At 35.8% G+C, this 26,867-nt stretch overlaps 1 protein-coding gene across 4 annotated transcripts in view; it reads right to left on the bottom strand.

Annotated features, from left to right (window-relative positions):
* VPS13C (vacuolar protein sorting 13 homolog C) overlaps positions 1–26,867 on the bottom strand; it is a 257,639-nt gene that overhangs the window by 169,755 nt on the left and 61,017 nt on the right. For 3 of the 4 annotated variants that reach the window (XM_075505805.1, XM_075505806.1, XM_075505808.1), the window contains 28 exons: positions 26,184–26,549; positions 24,778–24,867; positions 24,189–24,344; positions 22,846–23,110; positions 21,867–22,027; positions 21,231–21,352; positions 20,699–20,993; positions 18,946–19,335; positions 17,813–17,917; positions 16,915–17,079; positions 16,435–16,563; positions 14,692–14,825; positions 14,159–14,285; positions 12,453–12,688; positions 11,965–12,115; positions 10,771–10,911; positions 9,592–9,673; positions 9,416–9,485; positions 8,439–8,550; positions 7,263–7,376; positions 5,616–5,752; positions 5,286–5,367; positions 4,729–4,842; positions 4,403–4,478; positions 3,580–3,743; positions 2,299–2,344; positions 1,149–1,272; positions 319–433 (listed from right to left, as the gene is read on the bottom strand). In XM_075505805.1, coding sequence (XP_075361920.1) covers positions 319–433; positions 1,149–1,272; positions 2,299–2,344; positions 3,580–3,743; positions 4,403–4,478; positions 4,729–4,842; positions 5,286–5,367; positions 5,616–5,752; positions 7,263–7,376; positions 8,439–8,550; positions 9,416–9,485; positions 9,592–9,673; positions 10,771–10,911; positions 11,965–12,115; positions 12,453–12,688; positions 14,159–14,285; positions 14,692–14,825; positions 16,435–16,563; positions 16,915–17,079; positions 17,813–17,917; positions 18,946–19,335; positions 20,699–20,993; positions 21,231–21,352; positions 21,867–22,027; positions 22,846–23,110; positions 24,189–24,344; positions 24,778–24,867; positions 26,184–26,549 — 4,269 coding nt within the window. Of the gene's footprint in view, positions 1–304; positions 434–1,148; positions 1,273–2,298; positions 2,345–3,579; positions 3,744–4,402; positions 4,479–4,728; positions 4,843–5,285; positions 5,368–5,615; positions 5,753–7,262; positions 7,377–8,438; positions 8,551–9,415; positions 9,486–9,591; positions 9,674–10,770; positions 10,912–11,964; positions 12,116–12,452; positions 12,689–14,158; positions 14,286–14,691; positions 14,826–16,434; positions 16,564–16,914; positions 17,080–17,812; positions 17,918–18,945; positions 19,336–20,698; positions 20,994–21,230; positions 21,353–21,866; positions 22,028–22,845; positions 23,111–24,188; positions 24,345–24,777; positions 24,868–26,183; positions 26,550–26,867 lie in introns of all 4 variants that reach the window. The other variant, XM_075505807.1, reaches the window with a different exon arrangement.

Raw genomic sequence — 26,867 nt, 5'->3', positions numbered from 1 at the left:
AAATGTTTTTCTTGTTTCCACATATTCAAATCTTAATCCTACTACCTCCTTCCAGAGCACGAGATAAGCAATTACAGAACATAACGTGCAGAAGATCATTTAACGGCAATGTTGCAGTTTTCTTGTCGCATTCAGCTTACTACAAGCACTTACTACAAGCACTCTACTATACAGGCTTGCCTTATGAAATAGAGTAGGGCAAATTTTTACTAGAGATAATGACTGCCACAGATCCCTGGCAGCTTTTTTTGTAACATAATCCTTTATGAAACCCTATAGGTTAGAGAATTTTAACTGTATTTACAATGCAAGTCATACCTCAAATAAATCATAACCCTCAGCTTCCACCCTATCATATGGCCGGATGATGCCATCTTCATGAATGAAACGTGGAGGACGGAGATTAGATACTTCTTCAGTTGATTCTGCCACCCTGCCATAGACAGTGGAACAGTATTCTGGTAAGCTTACTACAATTGTGACTTTCACCAATATACCTTTAAAAAGTCACCCATTCACTTGCCACATATCCCACTTACATTTCCTGTATACCCTACAGGTGTAAATAGTAAAGACACACTGTTAGTAGTAAATCCAAAGTAACATTAGCCAATTAGACAGCTACAGAATAACTTGGAGAAGTTTACTCCCAACCGTGGATAATTTACCAAGGGTTCTCATGTTTAATAACACACTTTCTAAAGGTCCTCTTAAAACACAAGAACCCCCTGATGTGCACTGCTAACCTAATTTCAAACTGGCAAGTTTTTCTCCAAAAATTTCAATGGTCTATTTTTTACAGTAAGTTTAAATGACATTTAGATATTTGCATTCAGCAGTATACAAACCTACCTCAAAAGTAAAATTTACACGTGATCTTTAATTACTTTCTGATCAGGGAGTGAAAGGAGAAAATGGACTGGTTATCATCTACCTGAACTAAAACACTGCAAGATGTATTCTGAAGCAGCAGTTTCCAGAGATCATCATAAAATACATTCATTACAGGCTACTAGACATCTCTCAAGCCCATATATCCTACTGCTTATTGTATTTAACACAAATAATTGTGTGTCACTACTGGACCACTTTACCACCTGGTATCCAACATATGGAGAGTACTTCAAAACTTCCTCTTGACATTTTACCTTTGAATTCCCTGGAAGGTACTGCTTGCCATATCTACAATGCCACCTGTTGGGCGGGCTACCACTCCTACAAGCCCCTTTCCAATTCCTTTAAAGAATCCAGCTGCACCTTCTTTTTTAGCCCCTTTAAAAGAAAGGGAACAGAAAAAGAAATAGTTTTAATGACCTACTTGAAGACGCTAACCACAGAATTAAACCATTACTGCTCCAGGCTGCACTAGAACTGTTTTGTATTGCAAACAGCCCACAGCAATTGATTACGTACAAAAAAGTTCTCTCGGAAAAGTCACACATTGCTTCCTTGTCTGTTCAGGCATGTTGCTGTTCACGTACCAGCCTCCAAAGTCAGCATAACTGAGGTGTTAACTAGATTCTCCTTCTCACACTTTCAGTCTGGACTGTAGGCCAATATATCAGTTTTTATAGGTTGAAAGTAATAACAAAATAATCTGAAGACTCTAAGATCCACAAGTATAATGGAAGTTAACTATTTCTATCTCAAAATGTCATGTTTCTGGTGATACATAACTATGGCAGAGCCAAGACAGGGTTTAGAAAGCATGTGTGTTCATCCACCAATGAAAGAAGGACTACACCTCAAAGTATCTGCCAATAATCTATAAAATACAACAAAATAACATTTAACTTCCAACATTTAAATCACTTTGACATTAATTTTAATAAGCAGCATTTTATCTTGCATTTTTTCCATCATCTATCATACCGATAAAGCAACAGTCTTCACAAAAACAAATACTGATCTCAGGCATAAAATCAAATTTGCTTATTAAGATTTCTCCAGCCTTTGGAGTCCCAAAAAATTTTCAATTGGTGCTTTTTAATTTATTATTTTTACTATCTTTATTCTGGCTTTAAACAATAAACTGGGTACTACAGCAGGCCTAACAAAATACATCACAAAGACGACCACCATTCCTTAATTCATATAAAGGCTGAAAAGGCGGTAAGCCAGTAACAGCTATAAACATATTTGAGTAAACCATCGTATAAGGTCACATTTGAATTAGAAATATACGTCTTAGCTTGCTACGTCTTCGCATCACCACACTTAGATTGATATTTCTTAAAATTACAAAATAAACTGTAAAGTATTGGGAAACCATTTCAGCAGTGCAACCTTAGTGCTTACCTTCTACAGGTTTAGTGATTATGCCCGTCACACCTCCGACAACACCCTAAAATGAAGAAGATAATTAAGTTCCTACTTAGAAACAGGAATGCTATGGTCCAACTGGGCAACCAGTTCTCTCATCTTTCATTTTAAAACTTTATAATGAAGTTCAATATTGGAAACATTGTTTGGCTAGGGTTTTGATTTTTTAGGGTTTGGTTTTGGGGTTTTTTTGCCTAAAATGCCTGAAGAAACATTTACGCTGGCAAGAAAGACTAACAAATCTTTTGTACAGTAATCAGTCTTGTAATAATTAAGAAAGTCGCTGTTTCACTTTCACTACTAACAGGAAGCTACCACAATTCCCAGTCATGAGTGATACGAGATATTCAAGATCAATTAACATCAAATAACTCTCTGGAAGACTTTAAAGGTCAAGTAAGTTTAATGACACTAAGGCAGAATAATAAAAATCCACTGATGTAACTTCCAAATTTTCAGCAAAGAGAATCAGAAACAACTCCACAATGTTTATTACTTATAACTATTTAGAAATAAGTTGACTGTTTTTATTTTGAATGGAAAGTGATAGAATCTATTAGAAGACTTAATCTGCATTCAGGCAATACGAACTCTCAGTAATTGTTTACATGAGGTTTGTCTCATACTTAACACTTTAAATAGAAATAGACATGATCTTTCAGCAAACAGAACAGGTTCCTGATTTTAGATTATAAAAAAATACAGGGGTTGCACAGCTTCTATTTCAGAAAAATCTCTCCAACCTAATGTAGTACTTACTTTTATACACATTTTACTTGCTTTATGTTCACATTCTTTTAAGTCAAGAAACCTAGCAGTTTTTATAAGACCTCAGCATACAGAAAGCCATTTCTACTATGCAGCACATGCCCAGAGCTCACAATTCACAGCCAACTGACTTTAATGACAGAATTGACTGCAAGGTAAAGTAAGGGCCCAGTTACTTTAATTAGGTAATACAACTGTTGAACATGAGTACCTATTTGTTTATTTACATAACTCACAAGAGAAATTGGTGTTACTTCCTACACTTTTCCTTTCTGAGACCCTACCTTCAATTCCTCAGGCTGGCCAAAAATACAACCACAAACACTAAAGCTGATACACTATACTGAGTCTCCTATAAACCGACTGCCTGTTTGTCTCTTCTGTTTAGTTCATGAACTGATAAAGAAGACATTATCAAACTTGCTCGCACATAATTTTCAAGCATGGATTAAGAGTTGGCACATCATACCCTCAGCTTCAAATTCGTACCCGTAACAAGCCTTTTCCTCCTTTGGCCAGGCTGTCACCAAAGTCTTTTGGCTGCCGACCCATTTCCTCTCTCCGTTTCTGCTGAAATTCTTTATCCATAGTAATAGCAGCCAAGCCTTTTCCAACAGAACCAGTGATCCTAGACACCACCCCTGCTGCACCACCTGATGGAACAGAGCAGAAAGCAAAAGTTACTGTTCTTTCAAAATTTAACAGCAGACAACACACAAGAAGCCACAAAGTTCATAGCACTTTCCCTTCATATTCAGTTTAGATATTACAAATTCACAGAGTGACTACCACTTGTTGTCCATGAGAAGACTCCAGAATCTGGCCTGAAATCCATAAATACAGCAAAAGGCAACTCTTAAATCACTTCAGTACATGTTATATAGCATATTGGATGGAATCATATTTTCTCTAATTACTGTAACACATAGCTAAATAAAAATCTACGCTAACTGTAACAGTAGCTGGTCCTAAGAACACTTCTCAGGCTCCTCCAGACATTTTAGGACCATTAGAACTATTTTCCTTATTTATCCACAGCGTGCTACAAGTTCAGTTATACACCCAATGTTTCTCAGTTTGCTTGCTCAGTCTACAAAACAGACATTTAGATGGTCTCATGTCAGTTAGGTATGAATGATCTGTATCACAAATACTAGCAATAGTATTTGACAAACTTAAATACTGGTAAAAAAAAAATACCGTGTAGATATTTTAAAAATATAACTTTCCCTTCAAATTAAGAAGAAAAAAATCTAAATGCAAATTTATGAGTTAACCTAATTTATCAAAATAGTAACAATATGATACATACCCACTGTGTGTCCAAGAAGACTTTTAACACCAATTACAAAGCCTTCAGCAAATTCTTCAGGTCCCTGAACAGCACCCTAAAAATGAAGCTTATTATGAATAGCAGAAAACCATACATTTATGCATCTGTTCCAAGAAAACTAGCAATTCCTTTACACTGATGAAGGTAAGGCCATTTCAATATGTTATTTCTTAAAGTTAACACAAAAATTTACTATTTTCTTAACTGTTCAGGGTGTAGAGTACAGTGACAACAAAACTACAACCCTACCAGTATATTCAATCAGCCTACTACTCATACGCAGTTGAACAATCAGGAAGTCATACCTGGAACGGCTCATAGAAGAAAGCTTCAACTCCCTCAGACAAGCCTCTGATTAAGCCAAATGGATTTCCAAGAACATCTAACCCAAGTACAAGAACATACATCTGCTTCAGGAGCTAAAGGGGGGCGGGGGGGGGGGACGACGACAAGAGCAGTGTTATTAGCTGTTGTTAAACATAGTTCCACATTAGAACCCAAGGTAGGTAAATTTTTTAATTTACTACCTAAGCAAGCTGTTAGAGCACTCAACTAAGTAGTCCTACTAGAATGAAGACAGGCTTAGGCAAAAGGTGCAATATGTGTATAGATAACTATTAGAATATTTTGGTGAAGAAAAATATAAACAAAAGAACAGCAGCAATAACTTTAAATTCTTAAACACCTTTTCAGGACACTTTTGTATTTACATTTTTGTGATGTGCCATCAGACTCCTACTTCACTACCATAAAATAAAAAATTAGGAGCTTTCAGAGGTATTCACCTTTCCTTTCCTATTTTCTGCATTCTGCAAGACACTTACTCAAAATTTTACACAAAGGCTTGACTAAGTAAACTTACTTGTTCACTATAATGTCTAACAACTCTCTTCATCAGTTGGTCTCTCTTGTAGAACTGATACTTAATTTCAAAGAAAGCAAGTCTGAAAGACAAGTAATCATACGTTAGTTACAGATACTCTTCCTACTTCTAAGGAGTTCTCTTTTTTCCTTCAAATAATCCTGAAGCCCTATTCTCTTAAAAAGGAGCCCAAACCCCATCTTTTCCCTCCATTCCCCCCTTTCCCCAAAGGCTGTATTCACTTATACTAGTCAAAGTTTACCATGGACCCAATTATTAAATGTATAGTAGCTTTATTCAAAATATTAAGAAAAATCTTTATTAGCTTACTTGAAAATAAGATCATCCACGTCTGTTAGAGTAGCTCCAATACTTTTCAACAGCAAATTCAGAGAATGGATGGCTATCATTTCTTCCCCCTTATCTGATGCTTCTCCACCAGAAGCCAGAGACAGGCTCAAATGCAACTGTCAGGAAAGAATTAGTAAAACAGACGACACACACCAGCGAGCTCGTGTGGTGCACATGTAAACAAACCCGTGGTGAAAGAGTCCTAAGTGCATTTTTACTCACTTTGAGGAAATGTACAATTTCAACAAACATGCTTGGACTCACAATAGTATTTATTTATATTTCCATACAGAGAAGTGTCAAATTGCCCTAGAAGTTTAGCTTTTGTTATGTTTACATCTGTAAACTTCTGTGCAAACAATGAGAGAAATAACTTGTTAAATAGGTGGAGCTTAATTCCCAGTACAAGTTAAATTTTAAATTCTGATTTACCTAACTAGCTCGTGTGTATTTTTGCAACTAGTCACCCTTTCGGGGAAATGCATGAACTTCAGAGAACCATCTTTAACACTGTAAGATAGGATTGTTTACTGTCAATAAGACTCCTTTTTTAAAGGAAATCCACACACTTCTCTTAAGGGTGGAGAGGGCAACAGAAAATTATTTTCCTTTTCCCTTGTTTATCACCATAATCAATATTGCTCCCTTCTACCCCCTTAAAAGAGGGCACGGCAGTTAACCTGTATGATTTGACTTTTTCAAGATTCCTTTTTTTTTTTTTTCCCCCTCAAAAGGCCACACAGCCATTTTCACGGTCTTCCCACTACCCAGTGGTTTAGAATATTGGAGTAAGGGGAAAAACCAGGAAAGAAAAAGAAGCCCCTTCCTGTACTTAACATGCAGCATATCTAGACATTTTAGATAAAGATGCAAAAGAGACTTAAAATCATAACTGTTTCTCCAACAATTTTAACCAGACTAGCTAGAGGATAATGTTAAAATATTACAATAATGTCTTGTCCCTCTAGTGTTTTCCCTGGCTCAACATTCTTACAAGTTTATAAGCATAATCATATTAGAAAAAAAAATCCAAGAATCTAAGTGTACCCTAACAAATATCTAGTGAAGTAAGTAAAAGTTGAAAAAAGTGCCAGAATTTAATCACCTGTATTGGGGTTTATGTCTGTCTTTTATACATTCAGTCAAAAGAAAAAGAAAGTAATTTTTTTTTCCTCTAAGTTCTTATTCAATCTGATGGCCTTAGGGGAGCATTCTGTAGATTCAGAATAATGTATAATTACTGATGATCTTTCTTCGCTTGCTCCGAAAAATCTAACTGGTTCAAGAGAGACATGAAGACAAGCCCATGAAAGTGTATTTTACTACAACTTATCATACATTACTCGGATACCTTCAGGCCAGCATTTTATCTAGCTTTCCTCATTATTATACCCATTGACTCTTCCTACTTAGCAATGGTTAAGGGTCTGTTTGTACTCATGGGCAACTAAGAAAGTTTTCCAACAAAGTATTAAGTTCTAGAGAACATTAAAAAACCGCCATTAGGAAGACAGCATGAAGACCTTAATTACCCCAAAGGTTGATCTGAGGATGTATTTACTATAAGGAATTAAGAGATCATTGATATCAAGTGTTTTATTATCCAAAACTATCTCTATTACATACCTTAATTGGAGAAATATGGAAATGCTCAAAGAAGCTGAGCATTGACAGGTCTGTTAGGGAAGACTCCATTAGCTCAGTGTTAAGTGCATCTACATCTTGCTGAATTAATTTACACTGGTTTTATTTAAAAAAAAGAAGAAAAAATAGAACAGAAGTTTATCTCATCAACCTATAAAGCAGCATAATTATATATATATGCAATACAATAACATTATGTATAAATGTATGTAAAAATATACATACATTAATATAAACAGCAAAAATAATAATCATAGCCAAATGTAATAAAACAGTTAACTAACTAGTTAAATAGCCAACACCTCCAAAACTGAAAATAGACTAATTATTTTTGTATACCAGATTATAACTGTACTAATACTTTCCTTTAATCCAGGATTTTAAAACCAAAACAAAACCAAAACAACACCACCACCACAAAAAAAAAGCAACCACAAACAAACAAACAAAAAACACCACCACACAAAAAACCATCACAACAATTTCTGGGTGACTTTTCCAATTTATGCTATATCCCTTAATATTCCCTTAAATTCCTCAATCACTTAAGGTATCACTTCTAAATTAATTTAGAAATATTAGTATTAACTAACTTCCTGAGGTTCTTTGTGTTTTTGTTTTTCCTCACAAAATTGGAATTTTTATACAGTACATCTGAAGATATCATTTCTAAGAAAAAGAAACTTGTAAGAATGACTCTCCTACTCACACTAGAACCAAATGTGACCTTTCTGAATACTATCCACCTATATAAGACCTAGAGCAATGAAAATCTGTTCCTTCTGCTCTCTAAAAAAGACACTATAGACTAACAATTAGAAGCCTACTCTATAAATGCTAACCTTATTTCATCTACCACCCTTAACACTTTGTAGCCGTAGTTGACCCAACTGTGTCATCAATTAATGAAACATTAAGAGAGCAGAAAAGTTACACATACCCAAGTTATCAGTTACTCAAACTTGTCAATTAGTAATGCTCACAACCAAGGTTTAACAGAAATCCCAATGCTTCACTGAAAATTATCTTACCATGTCCTTTTATTCACTGTTGTCACATGCAATATTCACTCATTTAAACTGAAATATTCAGAAAAATCGCAACACTGTTACCATAAAGGCCCTGTTCTGGCAAAAATCAGTTTCTCTCATATGTTACCCTTTGTCTTTCAGCTTCTGGGTCTGTAGATGGAGTGAAAAGTTCACTAAGTGCTCCTAAAAATCCTTGATCAATTTTCAGTGCCATTTCCTGGATAAGAACCATGAAGTATCTAAAAAGGGAAAAAACAAACAGTGTATACTTGTAGAAGTTTAACTTAAATATCACATGCTCACCCTACATAATTGAAGTTTTCTTATGCAATGTGGCATATTAAGACTTACAACCTACAATATCAATTGTCTATTTATAGTTAGAAGGGCTAACCAGCCTCACAAAGCTCTACATTACTTTACTGTAGATTATTCATATCTTAACACTTCCAAAATTTACCTAAAAATATTAACCATCACCAAATACTTCTTATATTCATACATTATGGTTCCGTGTGCTCCATGGATAACATCACCTAAACAACATATTTCTTTCTCTTATCCAAGTGCCTCTCTCCACAAGTCATATTACTGAATATTTATTTTATTAAAATACACCATCCTCAAATATTATATCCACACTAGTTGGGTACAGGCACTTGCATTAGATACTTGCATTAGTTTTTGTCTCATTTTTAGTACAAAAACTCAAGACACAGACATATTAACTAAAGAACACACATTTCACAATAGAACACACTGTATTGGGCTACATTAGAGACTGTATGAGCTGTCTGTTGTTAGAGCACCAAATGAACCGAGCACTGTACAGCAAACAGGCAGACATGCAACTCTGACATTGTAGTACAAGAGGGAAATAATTCTGATTACTAAGGAATTTGCATAACAGTCCCTTCACATGGTCAGTCCTTACTTTCTAAAAGTGAGTTTCTTTTAGAATTATGTTTTTTCACTGGAGATGTTTAAAAACTCAATCCAAAGTCAAGAGTTGTTTGGAGAGGAGAATGTGAACTTTCAAACAAGGTTGACTTCTAAAATGCGTTAAAACTCTAAAATTGTATTACAACAGACTGTTAAACTCACTTGAATTGCAGTACTTTGCTGTATTCATTGAATCTAGTGATGACGCTGATATCAATGAAGGGTTTTGGTTCTAAACAGGAAGAAAAAAAAAAATCTAAGTATAAGTAAAAAATAAATTGCCAAGTTACTACTTTCAAGGCTGAATAAATCTGATACTACTAAAGGCTTTCTCTTACCTGAATCCAAAGCAATCGATTTGGGAGGGGCTACAGGGTGAAATACAACAGGAAACATCGATCCTGGTAATTGATTATCAACCTAAAAATTATTGCATAATTACAGGAATATTTTAATGACACAATAATCAAAGACCATTTCCATTTTAGAAAGCTTGAGAAACTTTTTTATAGATTGTGTTCAAGAACATAATTCTTATTTTGGGGGACGGAGAAAAGAGGAAGAAGATTACTCTGATATTATTTTGGAATGTTACCTATTTAGTTATAAAAGGTCAGATGGTTGGAAGTGTTGCACAAAGGATGCTTACACAGGTTCACACTCACAAAGATTCATTTAGAAGGTCTACAGCTGATGGCATACATTGACTGTGATAGTGAAAACTACCTTCAGGCAAAAATAAAAACAAAATGCCAAAGATAAAAGGAAAGAGGAAACTCTTCCCCACCAGCTGGTCAGGAAAAGCATAAACAGGGTCCTCAATGAGCGCTCTCCCCTGGGGGACTCTGAAGTGCAGCAAATGGGGACGAAGATGACAATGATGATTATGATTTCTCACCATTATTTTCCCCTAGTATGAAACACTTCTCACTAGTACCTGCTCAAGCACTCTATTGGATAGTTTAGCAACACTATTAGTACTGACTGGAGTAAGCTAATCAAGTGCAAGTGTTGCACATTAATTCACTGTTAAGCTTACATGCAGATGTATTATTGCATACTATTTTTGAGTATTTATATGTCTGTTACCTACTTTCCATTAGACAGGTAGTTTTTGTACTAAAGATCTCTGAACCTCTAGATACACCTTCTAGAATAATATGTTAGCTGACTATATACAAACTACGGTAAACAAATTTTGAAAAAGGTTGAGGTTTTTGTTTGTTTTAAAACACCAAAACACCTCTCTTCAGAAATAAACTTTTCATCATAGCACCCTGCTTTATATTAACGCACAATTTTGTGGAATTTTTTCCATATTACTTGCAAAATCCTAGGATGGCAGTTCTGCAATACTTTTCCCATCAATGGAGCATTCATAGCACTTCTGCTACTCTGACGTAGTGAGCAGAGCAGCACCACATCTGTAAGATTTGGAGATACTTCTTCATATAAATGAATAAAATAAAAGCCTTAAAGTGTCTGTTTAGTTTATAGAATATGATGAAAGATGGTACCTGCAGCCAATACAATTGAGCCCGCAAGCTTCTTTGGTGAGGTGACTGTTTGAATTCAACCTGAATTCCTGACAGGAAGTTGCGTCGTATGCTGCATCTGACTGGGAGACGCATTTCCATTGGGACCTTACTAAAATTCACCTGGAAATATACAAAAGCAGAGCCAACATACAGTTTAATTAGAGTTAAGCAGTCTGCTAGTAAGCAGACTAGCGAATAAACAATGCATTTTTCCTTATTTCATGATCACATGGCTACTGAATTACTCAATCCAATTATCTGCATGCAAAGTAACAAAAACCACAAGTTAGCCTGACAAGCACATTACATTGCAACTTCAGTTGCCCCAAGCGGGAACCTCTGCGCCATCTTAGTAACTATTTCTTCATGAGTTATATATTACACTGGCATAATTAAAGATAGTTATATGCAGCTGACTACTTTCCCAGGTGATGCTTTTACCCTGATCCTGAAACATTTAACTTATGAGAAGCAAAATGAAAAGGCTCTCCTTTATTCTGAGTCAAATGTAACAACTCACAGATACAAGTTTTTGATACCACGTACTTTAAATGCATTACTGCAATGCACGAAACCTAAGTATTCATACAGCTGAGGGTATATATGTTTTTCAAATGAAAGGATGACATAGAAAACAAGCCTGATTACGGTACTATAAAATGCCTGTATTTTACTTAGCCATGTCAACACATTAAATTTATGCATGGAATACAGGTATGTATAATTAATGTCTGAAAAAGCTCAGGTAAGTAAGTTAATTTCCAGAGTCTTTGAATGCTATAGGCTCCTTTATCATATCAAGTCATGGGAACTGCAGCTTACTAAGAAGCTAAAAACAAGATTTCTGCAAAGTATTTAAGTTACATCAACGAGAATATAGGTTCATAACCAACATGCAGATACCAAGCAATCTTTTCTACCACACAAAAGCAAAATTCTTTGAGATTCTTACTTCATAATACAAGTCTGGAAAATACCTCAATACTGCCTCAGTATTACCTCAATACAAAAATATTCTACTGTATACAATGTGAAACTATTAAAAAAAAAAAGCTTGCTTTTTGTTTGTGTTTCTCTTAACACAGAATCTATCCTTACTTAGCAAAACAGAAGTCTGTTTTAACTGTCGCACACGTTCTGCAATCACTTAAACACCGAAACCTCAAAACATACCTCAGTACTGCTGTCTAGTTTATGCCAACCTGGAGCTTGGAAAGCACTCTTACAAAGATACTTTTGATAGGCTTGTTCCAACAGGTTTATTTGTTTTTGATTAAATGGTTTCCATTTTTGCCTCGGTTTCAGTTCCCAAACAACACCAGAACTGCAAGACAAATAACAAGGTTAACAATTTAAAAGCACTTAAACCTTTCTTATGCATGCAAACCATGTGAAAAGATATTATCCTAATTTCTCAGGCTCAAAAAAACCTATTATTTACTTTTTTTTTTTCAGTAGAAGCTAAGAAAGGAGGCAGTTAAATCCTATTTATTCAAATTGCACAATAGGAATAAAGGCAGAACTTAATTTTACTTAGAGCTTTCACTTATATTAATTTCATTTGAAAGACGTCTCCTTCAACTGAACTGTATTGCTAAAATTACAATATGCTGTCAAATTATGATTATTCAAAGGACTATTTAGGCTTCCATGTGCAGTACCTAGTAATTCCTATATAAGAGATTTCTTTCTTATTTTCGTTGTTAACAAGAGAAAGTCCAAGACTATGGATTGACAAGTTTATTTCTTGATCAGGTTGCTCCAGCTCCTCTGCTTGTCGTGCTTTAGAAACTAATGCAACATCATCTGTGAAAAGTAGCACTCGTTGGCGCCCATCCAGGAAAGACACCCAGTGTATTTGAGTATTTGCATTGTAAGGGAATTGGCCACATTCATCCTGTATTGGGAAAAAAATAAACGTATGCAATAAGTACATTACAGGAGTAAATCCATGATGTTGCACTATGTTTATAAACAAGCAAGTTTACTGGCACACACACAAACCAGAACTCAGTATTTTTCTTGTTTGTTCAGTTTACTGCATCATACTGATTTGGTGGCATCTTGTATCCCAACACTGGAAAGAAGCTGGAGGTTGGGGTTTTGGTTTTTTTTTTTTTCTTTTTTCTTTTTGAAAAGTAGGCATTCCAGCAATATTTGTGGGTGAGAATAATATCGGAAATTATTAGGAAACAAAGACCTTCACAGCAAAAGAAAAAGACTTCGAATCATAGGTGATGGGAGAAGAAGGCATTATATCATATACCACAAAACAGTAAAACCAGACAATGATTAAGATCTCTGCACTTCAAATGCAGATATTCCTTATTTGTTAATTTGTGAGGCAAAACTGATATAGTTAAAGCCTTTTTCTCAAAAGCCCAAAATAATAGTGAATGTAACCATAATTACATACTAAGGAAATCGGTTTCAAACTGAAAATGTTTTTAAATGTAAAAAATTTGACCCAAGAAAGCGCTTATACAGTAAAGCACACTGTAATTGGTTAACTGTTAAGAGTTCAGCTGTGAGAAACTAAATCCATTCCCAATATAACTGAAACACAAATTTGCTTTCCTGTCCCTACTTTTAGCTACTAATATTTTTCAGTTTTCTTATACCTTAACTCTGTGCATAGTCAACAGAAAAACCAAGCCACCACTGAAGAATTCAGAGTTTAGTAAAAGGTGTAAGAAGGCTAATAGTGACAGTCAAGTAAAACATATTTAGCCTACATTCCAGTTAAGTGAGAAAAATCTTCCTCCACCAATGCTTACTTCCCCATTCTTTAACAAAATACTTGCTGTCTTATCCTAGATTTACCTCTGCTTCTACTTATAGTTTCCCTCTTTCCCCCACTCATTTTCCATCTTGATCATTGTTATTTTGCCCCCACTTCACACGTTTTCCTATTTTAATATTGCATGAGTTACAAACACCGAAATAGCTCTTAGTGAGCAACTCAGAATTTTCTGCTCCGTGCAAGCATTTCCCATAGGAAGCGAGAGTCACAACAGTAAGGGGTTTTCTCCATCTTTAGGGAGATACTTAGCTGAATGCAGCACTGCTAGAAAATTGGTGAATTATTCATCCTCTGTACTATTAGATACATCCACAGCTCATACACTTTATCCTTCTTCTTTCATACCCAGGAAAACCATGGAGAAAATGCAGGTTGGAGTTTGCGTCCAATCCTCCAATTATATTAATACAAACATCTAAAATCTTGCTACTCAAGGGTAGGCTCAGAAGTCTCTTACAGGACAAGACAGATGCAAAGTTACTGAAGATGCTTTCTCCCAGATAATTTTAATCTTGTTATAGTCTAGATTGGTTCAGCATTTACTTCTCCCCTTCTGAAATTTACCTTAAGTAGGTCATGTTCACCAAAATTTTGGGAGTAGCCCCAAGTCAATTTTCTTGTTTTAGTTGGATCTGTCCAAGCAAACAGGCATACTTGCTTTGGTTTCAATTCCATTTCCTCCTGTAATCCACTGCAGGTAAAAAGAAAAGGAGTAAAATGACAGCATTCACTGGTTAAGACCACTGATTGAAGTGGTGCAAGCAGATCACGCTGCTATATACTCCACCTCTCCAGCCTCCTGGGCTGAGGCATGAAGGGCCTAGGCTATTCACTCCAAACAAGTCCAGCTGTAGCTAGGCTCTTGGTGAACTAAAATCTATACTCCCACATTGTTCTCTCCATTTTCTCAAACTATGAAGACTGCTTAAAAGTAGACAAAATATTTAAAAGAATATTTAAAATAATTAAAAGAATATGATAAAGAAAAGGTTTTTTTTCTATTTTTCCAGGTACCATAATGGTAAAAGAGAACTACTTTCTTCACAAAGGATACTCCCTGGTTAAACAACCAATGGTGAATTGTTTCTTTCACATACCTCTGTTTATACCTGAGAGAGTCCCATGAAGTATGGTTAACAATAAGAGCTGGAGCAGCTCCCTCATGGTAATCCGAGAAGCTTATGAGAGTAGAATGCTCAGAAACATTCACATCTACCAGTAAGCCCCCATTCTGGAGAGAAAGTTAGACAGAAAGTTCAATATTTGTTCTATGCATAAATTCAATTTAGAACAGACTAAACTCTTATTTTTAGATCAGTCTTCCACTGGCCTCTTACAAATGAAAAAAGGAGATGTACTCTACATTATCTAGTAACAGTAAGCTCAAACACATTGGTCACTGGCTTAAGACAGACATCAGTAGCATCCACAAACTATTTGTTGATTTAACTTAAATGAAAAATTATCTTCAAATTATAACATTTTTAAGCATTACTTTATTTAGCTAAGTTCAGTATAAAGCATAGGCAAGCATTCCCTTCACTTTCTGTTACAAAACTGTAAACTACCTAACTAACTGTTGAAGTTATATTTAAAAACTGCGATTTCCCACATACTCCTTAAAAATCTGAAAGGCTACTCTAGACAAATGTACTAAAGGTTTTACAGATATGACAAATACAGCAATAGCGTATTAACAAACTGATCACTGAGCAGAAAAGTTCTGTTGATTAAACCTCTGAACAAATCATCATAAGTCTTTCTTCTAATGGCTTTCAAGATCCTGCTTTCTTCCAATATATTTGCAAGATATTTCTGAGATAGGTACAGCATAGTTTTTCTCGTTTGCTTATACAAAGGAGGTTCCTCATGCTTTCCCTTTTGGATGGTTTCTTCAGATAGCTTTCTGGAATGCTTGTCTAGCAAGATAAATTGATGGTTTTGCTATGTTGTAAGGTCTGGAGGAGAAGTAGGAGGGGACACATCTACCTTTGAAAAAGATGATCTTACAGATTCTCCAGTTCACATCAGAGAGATGCGAGAAATTATGTTTAACACTCTATACACAGCAGTAGTAAAACCTCACTACATATGGGACTACAAAAGATTCTCTTGCAAACCTGAGCCATCTACTATTTTAGGACAGTGAAAAAAAAAAACCCACTATTCTAATTAAATGCCTCAACAGAACACCAGATCACTGATGACATCTTGTTCCAAAAACATTTTTTCAAACTGCTTCAGCAAACTTGGAGCTAGATTATCCTCACAGTCACTTGTCTTTCAGCTCATTATGATGAGCATTATCTCCGAAGACTTGTCTGAACATGCTACATTTATATACACATTCCCTAGTGCTAGGCTGGGGTGAGTTCTGAAATAATTAAGATTCTACTTATTGAATCATAAATTATTTTAGCCATGAACTGTGTGTCTCCAGCATGTATTAGCTTATCAAGAAAACAAAAAAATAGAATGTATTTTAGGATAACTATTTAAACAAACTGAAGGCACCTAAGAAATACCCTCTGCAAAAGAACAGATGTTAGATGTGTAGTATACCATTTTTAATTTAATAGCAAAAGAGCTGTTCAGCTTCCTATAAGCTTGTCAAAACTAAATCAACCTGACCACTTCACACAGCTATGAAAACATTAACAACATTGCAAACTTGATTCACTCACAACCTTTTTTATGCAACAGAACTGAAGTGCAGTGCACCAACACCTTAAGACACAAGGTTTCAATCTTGATGATCTTGGGGAGTCAAGCTTTCCTAAGTTCAATACCATAAGGTTAAAATGGAATATTAAGAACAGACCACACAAAGTCAGTCTCACCAATTCTTCCAGCCTCAGCAGAGTACCATTATCCTGGGCTTTAAACAGGAATGGTTTGGATGAGCTTTCATAGCCAACTACTCTTACACAAAGTTCACCAGATGAGTTTTCAGGCCAAAATGGAAGACACTGTAAAACAAGAAATATGCATGACTAACAGTTCATATATGTTCAATATAGTAAGCCAGCAGTAAAACAGTCTTGTGTGACTAAAACTATTTCAAATGCCTTAGTTCCTACCCCAGTATCTACTGATGAACATCTCATCCACATTTAGTAAATTATCTAAACTGAATTACTTGATTAATTTATCAACATATGCAACCTGTCCTGTTCAAGTTGCCCTGAGATGTGAAGTATCCACGTCATGCCGTCAGAAGTGACAGAGCTTCTATAAAAGAACTGCTTTTTCCTGAAGTGACAGCTAGAGACCAGTTGTTTGTCTACAATAACATCCAAAGGAAAAAACTGAAACATTACCTCTGAAGTCGAGATATAATTCCATTTATTAGTTGGAAAAGAGCCATTAGGACCAATTTCTCCAACTTCTAGTTCCAGAGACGATTTGTTTGCTATTGTGTAGAATGGAGTGAAGGTAACTATCCTGGTAAGGTTAAAACTGCTCATTTTGATGCTAACTCCAACCTGTCGAACAAGGACAATTTGAGAAAACAATCAACAATAAGCTTAAGAGAAAAGTCAGGATGGAAAAAAAGAAAAGCCAACATTACTGTAATTACAATGGCTGGCACACAACATTCCTGTTCTGAACACCTGTAATAAAAGAACCAACCAGCATGCAGTAAAATCAGTGAACTACGCAACACAATTAACACAATGGTAAAGAGACAGTTTTAGCTGTAGCATTTGTGGGGAAAATCCAACAGGAATCCCTCTACAGTAAATCAAGACAACTTAAAATGATCATGTCAGAGATCAGTTAAAGAGTATATGAAAACACAACTCCCCACATATCTGCAGATTATGATAAATTATGTTCTTTATTCTGCTTAGTTGTGGAAATGTAGTCTTAGACAAGGTTGCTGAGTGAAGATCTAAACACTTGCAAACAATCATGAATTTTGAATGTGAACCCTTATCTCCACTATGCAAGTTCACCATTATATTTTCCAACAGTCTAGTACTACACAGTTGTTACATAAACCACGTTTATGAATTACACTGAAACTTCTGTTGGTGAAACTACTTGTTGCCAGGTGCAGACCTGAATAGCTGGGGCATAAAAATTATTACCTTAGATGTTAAATATTTCCATGATTTAAAAGCAGTGTAAGTAGTGAAACAAAGGCCTTAATAGAAAAAGAAGTCAAGCCAAAAGAACATCAGGAGACTTCCACAACACAGAAACCTATCTTACCAGATAGTCCATGTTATTAGCTGAACACCTGACACATCCATAGCTTCCTACAGTATCAAGGGAAAAGCTACTGGACCAAGCGCTAGTTGAAATACATAACTGGATCTAGACACAAAGAACAACAACATGGAAAGTACTTCAGTAAATTAATTTTCATTTTATAGTTCATGCATTGTGGAGTGCAATTATATCACATGTAGCAGCATAAAGACAACACTGAAGTGCTTTTAAAATCTTCTGTAAGTTAAGATAAGCTTAAGCATGTAGTATCACTATTCATATTCTGATTTATTAGTCTGTGCCTGAGTTCTGGGAATGATGTCACAGTAAAAGGTAGAAAAATAGAGGAGTCCTCATTGACTCTCATGTTCATGACATCACACACATAGATGGGAAAAAAAAGCTACCATTTTATGGTGCTTCACAAATGTGAAGAGGGGGGAGGAAATAATCAAAAGAACACCTTGTCAAAACTGTTTCTTCAACCATTTCTTCAGCTATTTTTGCGTGAAAAAGGAAAAGAAGGAAAGAAGGGCCACTTCAGAAAAAATTCCTCTACTACAGTACTCTTCATTTGACTCTTCATGCAAATATCACATCAAAACAAAAGAAATATGTTTAACATAGGACAGAATATTTACATTGTGCATTTTAAATGTCAAAGTACCTAGCTGAGTAAAACACAAGTCTGTGATTCCTCTTTATTCAGTGGAAAATGCCTCCAAAGGAAGGTTCAGAGCAGCCTTCCTTTTGACTATAAAGGGAGTCCACATTCTTAATTTACATATCTACATTAAATTCCTCTCACCAAGGAAACAGTTTTCTGGTAGGGTACCCACTGACTTTTCAGGACCTAAACCACTCTATACCATCAGCCAGCTTCTGGCCAGGATGAAAGTTAGCCAATGGGATGCAGTGCAAGACATGGAAAGAGTTGCAACAGACTTTTTGTTTACCTGCCTTCCCTTCTACTTAGTCCAAAAAGTATAATTAACAAGAAGAAAGCAGCAGCCAAATGAAAGCCTATAAATACTACCAAAAAAAATTCCTTAGACAAAACATATGTCTTTTTTCACCCTCAGAGCAGGAATTTAAAACACCACCACCACAACCACCACCTAAAATAAGCATACCTTATTTTTACTAAAAATATTTTTCTTTCTGAAGGAGAACAAAACAGTATCTCTGTAGTCTGCTGGATGCTTCACATGAGTGTCTTCAGCTCGATACTGGAGAATACGGGAAGTCTTGTTGATTATCCAGTAAGGACTGAACACAGACAAGATCATACGGCTTCCAATTCGCCTAGTATGTATGTAAATATCCACTGTCATCACTGTCGCAGAATGGGATGTGAAACACACAGAAAAAAATTCAGGCATCCCATCACGAATTTTAAGATGCCCATTCCAGTCTTTGCCTTGATATTTTATCAACACAAGCTCCATTATTTCTCCATTGATTCTTGAATGAAAAACATCTGCAGCACTTCCTTCCATCAATTCATGGGCTTCTGCTGTTCCCTGTAGCAAAATTAAAAGGGGCAATTAAGTTTTTAATATATAAAATTTAGGTATTCAAAAACCAGCATTTTATTCTTCTCTTGCAGGATGCACGTTTCACATATCTCAGTACCACATGTCCCAGTCTCCAATCACTTTGATTTGAGCTTGATCCTATAATTTGAGATCAATTGCACTTTTCTTGCACGACAGTAAAAACTACTTAATTCTGGATTTCAGGAAGGCAAACTACTTCCAACATATCCCCTGTCTCTGTTCCCTCCCTCCCTCCTCCATGATTTCCAATGGATTTTGGCAATGAGTTCTTACTCATATACTTACAATACTGGGTGCAACACTGAATTGGACTGTGCTGCAGATGTGAAGCCAGGACTTTTCACATTAAAGAACACCCAAGGCAGAAAGCCGGCAGCTGTGCCATACTGTTTGGTAGCACAGCTTTCGTCAGGCAGTAGCATCCCACAACAACAGCTTTCCTAATTTTTACTGAGAAACAGTGTATTTTACTGCACTGAAGAGTGGCCAGGCTTGATCAGTTGAGGGATGTGAAGACAATAAGCACATACCCATCTACAGGCACAGTGACTTCAGAAATAGATTTGAATTACTAGTTTCTAGCTCCTCAATCAAGGCAATGGCACTCTGCTCTACACTCTGTGGTTCTGAGTACTGAAGTACAGTGAAGGTAAGGAAAACTGGAAATAGTGCCATTAGGATGTTGGACAGAAGTGAAAGAAAGATCTAAATGAATGCCACAGCCAGTTATGCGAGTAGGACAAAACAGAACAAACTAAGATGATAGTTCTAAATCCTCACACCTTTTCTATTTACTAAAATCACTCAGCTTTCATGAAGAAATACTAGATACTGAAAATACTGGAAGAAGAGGAAAAAAGTCTGCGTAGCATCCCGCAAAGAAATCTTCCAATTTGTGCAAGGGAGACCTCACAATAGTCCTCAGTAAAGAATCAGTGTCACAATGGAGAGAAGTTGTGTTTTCTACATAGAAGAAAAGCTCCAGAAATTTCAGATGCTTTTTCTTACACCTTTCCCTGTGAAACAAAAAAGATACCTTGCAAAACACAAACAGGATCTCAGAAGAATATAAAAGAGAAAGACCAATCCAGTACAGGTTTCATATTTAAGAAGCAAGGCAGAACTGGCCAGGTACATCCAAATTAAAAACTATTAATCCCCAAAACTCCCAGAATCAATCCATCAGCTGACTCACTCATTTACAATAGAAAATATAAAAAACAGCTTTCAGTATCTTGCACACTACAGTCACCTCCACTTCTAAGTAAATATAGTCTTACTTAAAATGAAGTAAAGGATTTACAACTAGAACCATAAAATAAGTTACCTCAAGTAAATATCTCAAGGAGTATGGTAAAAGATTCCTCACAGTCAGTGTAGGATAAAGGTGGATAATGTAGGCAGGGTCCCACTCCTCTCCATAAGTGGAAATAAAATTTAGTTCATCAGGTACAGCTGTTGAGCTGATTATTAGAGGCAAGAAATTGGTCTCGATGGCTGGGCACTGCAATAAGCACTTTACTTCATTGCTCCTATGTAGCTCTTCCCTCCAGGCAATGTAAGTTGTGGACTCTTTAAACTGACCCTCTAACATTCCTGTTGGTCGAACATATAGATGACACCTATGGGAAGAAGACAGGTAATGGTACCCAATAGATTTCCATTGACAGCTAACTTCAAAGTAATTGCTAATATTCTCAAGGGCTTTTGCAGCACACTAATTATCTAATAAAGGTAGCATTTCATTTTTTATAGCCCAGTCAGGAAGAGTTCCAAGTGCAAATTTACGCTTCCACACTAATGCTGTATTTGTGCATCACTCTCACAAAGATTAGCCCTACAGAATAGAAAAAGTGTACCTGTATGAATGTAAAGGAACGTGAAATTCCTCTTCTGGCTTGGATATGCCAATTGGCTCCAGCGACTTGGAACCTCTAGCCAGTTTATAGATTATAAATGGGATTGAGAAATGGTTCTTGATCTAGGATCAAAATGTGTAATTTTCATTACATTTCTATGGTACAAACTTCTAAAGAAAAAAGTATGAATAGCAACAAGGAAAAACAACATTAGTAGATTTAATTAAACTCTTCTGGAAAACAGACTTCTATGCATCTTAGTAAGAAATACAATTCTGAAGGAGAACAACATGCAAGCATATGAGAAAACTATGCTAATTTTAAGTTCCATGACTTGAAAAACGCGCTTAAAATGCCAAGTCACATAAAAAGTACGTATTCCAACCTCAACAATGAGGATATTAGAAAGCCAAAAGTTAAAAGTAAAAACCAAATTCTTCATTTATCAGGAAGACACATGCATACAGAATACAGATAAAAATTCATGCAACAGAGTAAAATACTTAAAAATTTGCCTTTAAGTAACTTTTTTGAAAAGTATATGGTCTCAAAAAAATGCATTAAGGAAGAAAAGCAAAGTCACTCTGAGAAGAGCACTGTTTTCAGGCTTTTGGTTTGTTTGGCTGGTTTTTTTACCTGCAGAGGAGATCGTACAGTAATAACCTTATTTCCTTCTGTAGCATCTATCTGTACAATGATCGAGTCTGAACGATCAACAAGAAGGTTTCTTATGTTGTACAGTCGTCGACCTGGTTTGGCTATGGGAATGTTTACCACTTCTCTATATCCTTGAAGTTCTAATCCATAAAAATATACAAAAGTCTTAATTAGGCAAAACAAATCACATTACCATTTTCTATTTGAACAATAGCTTCTCTAAACTCAGCAACAACCAGGATCAAAGCACTCTCTGGCAAAAGCACCTTGAAATGTTATTTGAGCACCACTGAAGGAAAGATTTAAGGTCAGAATACTCTTGAAGACCATAACTTTGATTATGATTTGTACACAGCACAATAAATACACCAAACTGTAAACAAAGGTATTTGTTGGCCGAGTTAACAAAATGCAACACAGAATATGATCTTTGTATCATGGCCAAGTACCTTCATATGGGATGGGATGGAAAGGAGAAAAAAACCCAGAAGATTATGTATTAGTAGTAGTTATATCATATTCTCCTACGAGTATTTCCTGGCAAAGCTAAGAACACAGAAAATCATAACTGCTCTCAAGTAACTGGGTAACTACAGAAAGCCGAATGGTAGCAGGCATATGAGAAATGAAGATCCTGTTTAACAGGAGCTGGAATCCACAGGCCTATGTCCCGGGGTCTGGAAGATGGTCTATCAATGACTCCACTAGAATGTCTTCTATTGCTTCCAAAAAAATATTGTACTTTTCACTCTCTGAAAAACTGGAGAGAAGGAATTTGACATCTTTTTAAGAAGTCCAGTAGCTGGTTTAATTTTTTTTAATTGCCATGAGTATTCAAAAGTAATTTCAACACAATGTACTTCACCTGAATTTTGATCACATTGAATTTAACAATGTTGACACCCTTATCTTCCTATTCTCAACGTGTTACAACACACAGTGTTCCCTAGCATAATACCTAAATTTAAAGAGAAGATGGAGCTTTCTTGTCGGTACAATGCAGACAGCTTTCCTCGGTGGGGCGTTTCAAAAACAGAGTATTCCAGTTCCATGTTCTGACCAATTTCTACATCGTTCATGTTTTCTTTTTCAATTGAACCAACTATCCGAATATTGGAGCTAGGAAGCACTTTGAGAGGAGCACCTAGGGCATTCTTCACTATGAAAGGTGCTGTCTCTTTAAAGGAGTAGTCAAACGTGGATGCAGTCCCTTCTGAAAATGCCTGTAATTAACAACATATTATATATGTCATACATAAATAGCCACAATAACATATATATGAAGGCTTTAAAAGACAGTTCCCAGCAACTCCCGTTTTAAAGAAAAAAAAAAAAAATATATATATATATATATATCAATATCTATGCTTTGTATAGTAGTATTTCAGGAAAGTAAAGGTTACTTCCAGAAAATTTGATTATTATTCTGTGATTTGCAGCAAATGTTGATGCTAAAATAAGCATTCACACTCCTCGTAGGGAATTTTTTACAGTTGTTGGAATGTAAGAGAAAAATAAGATCTGGGACACAGAAGTCCCAAGCACATTCACCAGGTACATACTTCATATTCAACCACAACTTATGCTTACAAACATTTGTTTGATTACACAAAAGCCATGGTAACTGACTGCCAATATAGACTTATAGTATAAGCAAGTACTAACTTAGAGAACTGTTGCTCATTTAGAATTAAAAAATAAATAGGCATAAGTCACATTCTGTAAATATATCTTGATTTAGTAACCAAAATTTCTCTCTCCCATAAAAAAGGGAAAAGCAGCCTAGGACATTCATAAGCACACCTACTATCACAAGAAAAATAGGAAAAAAACCCCCTATTTTAAACACACTGGACATTCTAATTCTACAGTTTGAAAGCCAATTCTAAAATCCACACTTTTTTTAGTATTCTATTAAGGAAAAAAGATGGAAGGGACGTAAATGTCTCAACTATTTCCTACAATCCTTTGTCTGAAATATTAATGTGTTTATTGGAGGGTTTTATTTTCATTCAGCCTGCTTGCAGGACTGCTCCTTAAGTCCTTCGTAAGTGCATTTGTTCTTCTAACACAGAAATTGCTTCTTTCAAAAGCTAGCACCACCTTTTTGTTACCCCTAAAGGACTAATCAGAGTAAAACTCCTCAGCCCTGCTAGATAATATTTGCAAGGGCTGCAGAACAGTCATTAGCTTATGACTGGCAGCACAGAAAGTTCTTTAAAAAAAAAAAAAAAAAAAAAAAAAGAATCAGAACTTCCTACAGAACCACATAATTCAGCACTTTCTGCCTGTTAGGACTACCTTGGCTAAATTACTGAAAACAGCAAGACAACATTTGGATATTGTTATATTCATTGTATCCTTTGAAGAGATGTTAACTGCAGTTTGTGGCTCAGGAAGAACAATGAAATCATCCCCAGGCATCAAACTTCTCTCTTGGACAGGGTTAGTCTTCATCTAAAACAAAAATTTCATTAGGCAATTATGAACACACAGATTACTTTCTCCTATGTTAAAACAGGAAAAAACTTGACCTACACTTGACAATTTCACCAAGCAAAGGAAAACCTACTTTACCTTGTAGATCTCAGACACCTTACACCAACACAGAAATTTTATACCAACATTGAAGGCAAGCAAGTTGTCTTCTTTGCTCTCAGTATGTGGGGTTACATACTACATTTTGCCCATGCACTGGACAATTAACACTATTCAGAAAAACCTTAAGATGTCTAAAGACTGATTTTATTTTTTTTTCATGTGAAATTGCATAGCTACTTCAAAGCAACAGCATTCAAAAGGTCAATGTTCTGTCACAATTCACATAAAAGTTTTAAGAAATACCTGTCTGTTCAAACTATTTCACATAGTTTCAAGTATGTTTACATACTTCCAGCTTTAAACTCCATTGCTTCTTTCCTCCTTCAATTCGTTCAATAAGCGGCTCCCACACTGCATAGGTTTCATTGTAATAATGAATCTAAAGAAAGAATCAAAATTAAGGCATCTAAACATAAAGGACTGAGTTCCTTCCAATAGCATTTAGTACAAAAAACATTAATAAGAAAACAATCATCTTATTTCAACATTTGTGATTGTTGAAATCTTCATTTCAACATCTTCATTTCACATTTTGGAGGTCTAGCATTAACTTTTAATGACTTCAAAAATTAATACACAGAAGTGTGATATATCATACGTTTTTCATAAGTGACATCGTTTTTGAAGAACTGACTACCTGGCTTGCTTTTAGAGCAACCGGACAGCCTGGTAACTACATATCTTTTTAACACCTTCGCTTAACATTGTGCAGTCTCTATCCTCTCCTACACTGTTTGAGAGAATGACTTTGAGATCAAAAACTTCCAACGCCACAAGTACTTCATTGTACTATGAAATAACAATTAGTCTGAGCAAACTTTAGTCTGCATCTGGTCCACTGGAACAATTCATCTAACTCATAGCCTGTACCAAGTTTTTACTTCCATTCAGCCACTGCAAATCTGAACAGAAGTTGTGGACCACATAGTACTGGATGCTCCCTTTCAGCTATCTTCCTCAACCCTCCTCCCTTCTGCAACCACAGTGTCTTCCCCCAGTTGTATATGATTAGGCATGCACCTTCCACACTCTATTATGACATGCACATCTAGCCACGAAAGAAGGTTACTTGTATATCCAGTACAGAATGGAGTATGAGGCACACTTGGAAAACTGCCAAACTTTAACTAAGATGTAGTTAACCTATTGCACAGAGCAGCTGCACATCTGGTTGTATGAAATTTTAACATGCTGCCTCCATAAGAGACTTATACCATCTCGGAATTTATCCTGTCTTGGGGAAAAGAGCTGCAATAGCTCGCAAAACAAATATGGTGTGATTATAATCCAAGATGCAGAGAAGATCTTGAGAAGAGAGTGTAACTTCTATCTTACCAATAAACACAATGCTAGAGAAACAAAAAAAGGTGGGCAATAAGAGTTAAATATGAATATTCAACTAAGCCAAGCTCATTGTTCATACAGCAAAAAGTAAATATGCAAAAATAATACAGAAAGAGTGGACGAGATTATTCCACAGTAGCAATTGCCATTAAAATCTACTGTTGATTGCAAAGTTTCTGTAAAAACCACATTATGCTTAGTCATACTTGCCTGACTACTAAAGAACTCCTAAAAGCATTACGATTTAAACCTATTATTAATTTAGCACATAGAAAGTGTACTAAAAAGTTACTTGAACATTATGAAACATGCAGAATCATTTTAAACTGCTAACAATTTGATTCTACATACCTCCAGTGACATATCAGCAGTGACCTCCATCAGCGAGGACCAGTTTTTAAGGACACCTGAAAAGACAGATTCTACTAACAATAAAGGGACAGTACGATGTCCCAGACCACATTCCAAGGTGATCTGAACTGACTTCACTACAATGTCAAATTTCTCTTCTTTCAGAATATGTTCACGGTCCTTAAAAGTTTCTGTTGCTTCAGTGGCTACATCAACACCAAGAAACCAAGCACTGCACTGATCAATAGGCTTCACTTGCCACAAATTCTCAGAAACTTCAGTTGCTGCTCTAGAATCCTCCTCTGTTGTTTTGGGTTTTATGGCAGCCATAATGGTCATCACAGTATTCAGAATTATTGGCGAGATCTTGAACAAAGAAAAAAAAATCCTTTATAGCTCAAAACACTTTAAATTTGATTAACATACAAAATATATGATAGATGGAAATGGCAAATAACTCGTGTTCTCCATACAGGTACACAGCATTAAAGGCCCTTATAAGAGATGCAACTTAAATTCCAAGATAAAGAAACAGAATCCTTTCACGGACCTCCTCTTATTTTCCTTTCCTACAAAATTTCCCAATTCCTCCCTCACAATCCCACAGGCTCAAGAACAAAATTCTCAGATTGGAATTTCACTTTTACTCATGCATGGTACTCCCATAACAGCAGTCAAGATCAA

Source organism: Mycteria americana, chromosome 6, assembly GCF_035582795.1.
Source record: "Mycteria americana isolate JAX WOST 10 ecotype Jacksonville Zoo and Gardens chromosome 6, USCA_MyAme_1.0, whole genome shotgun sequence".
NCBI classification, from domain to species: Eukaryota; Metazoa; Chordata; class Aves; order Ciconiiformes; family Ciconiidae; genus Mycteria; species Mycteria americana.
The sequence above is the reverse complement of the archived record's forward strand: the minus strand, read 5'-3'. Positions and strand labels throughout refer to the sequence as shown.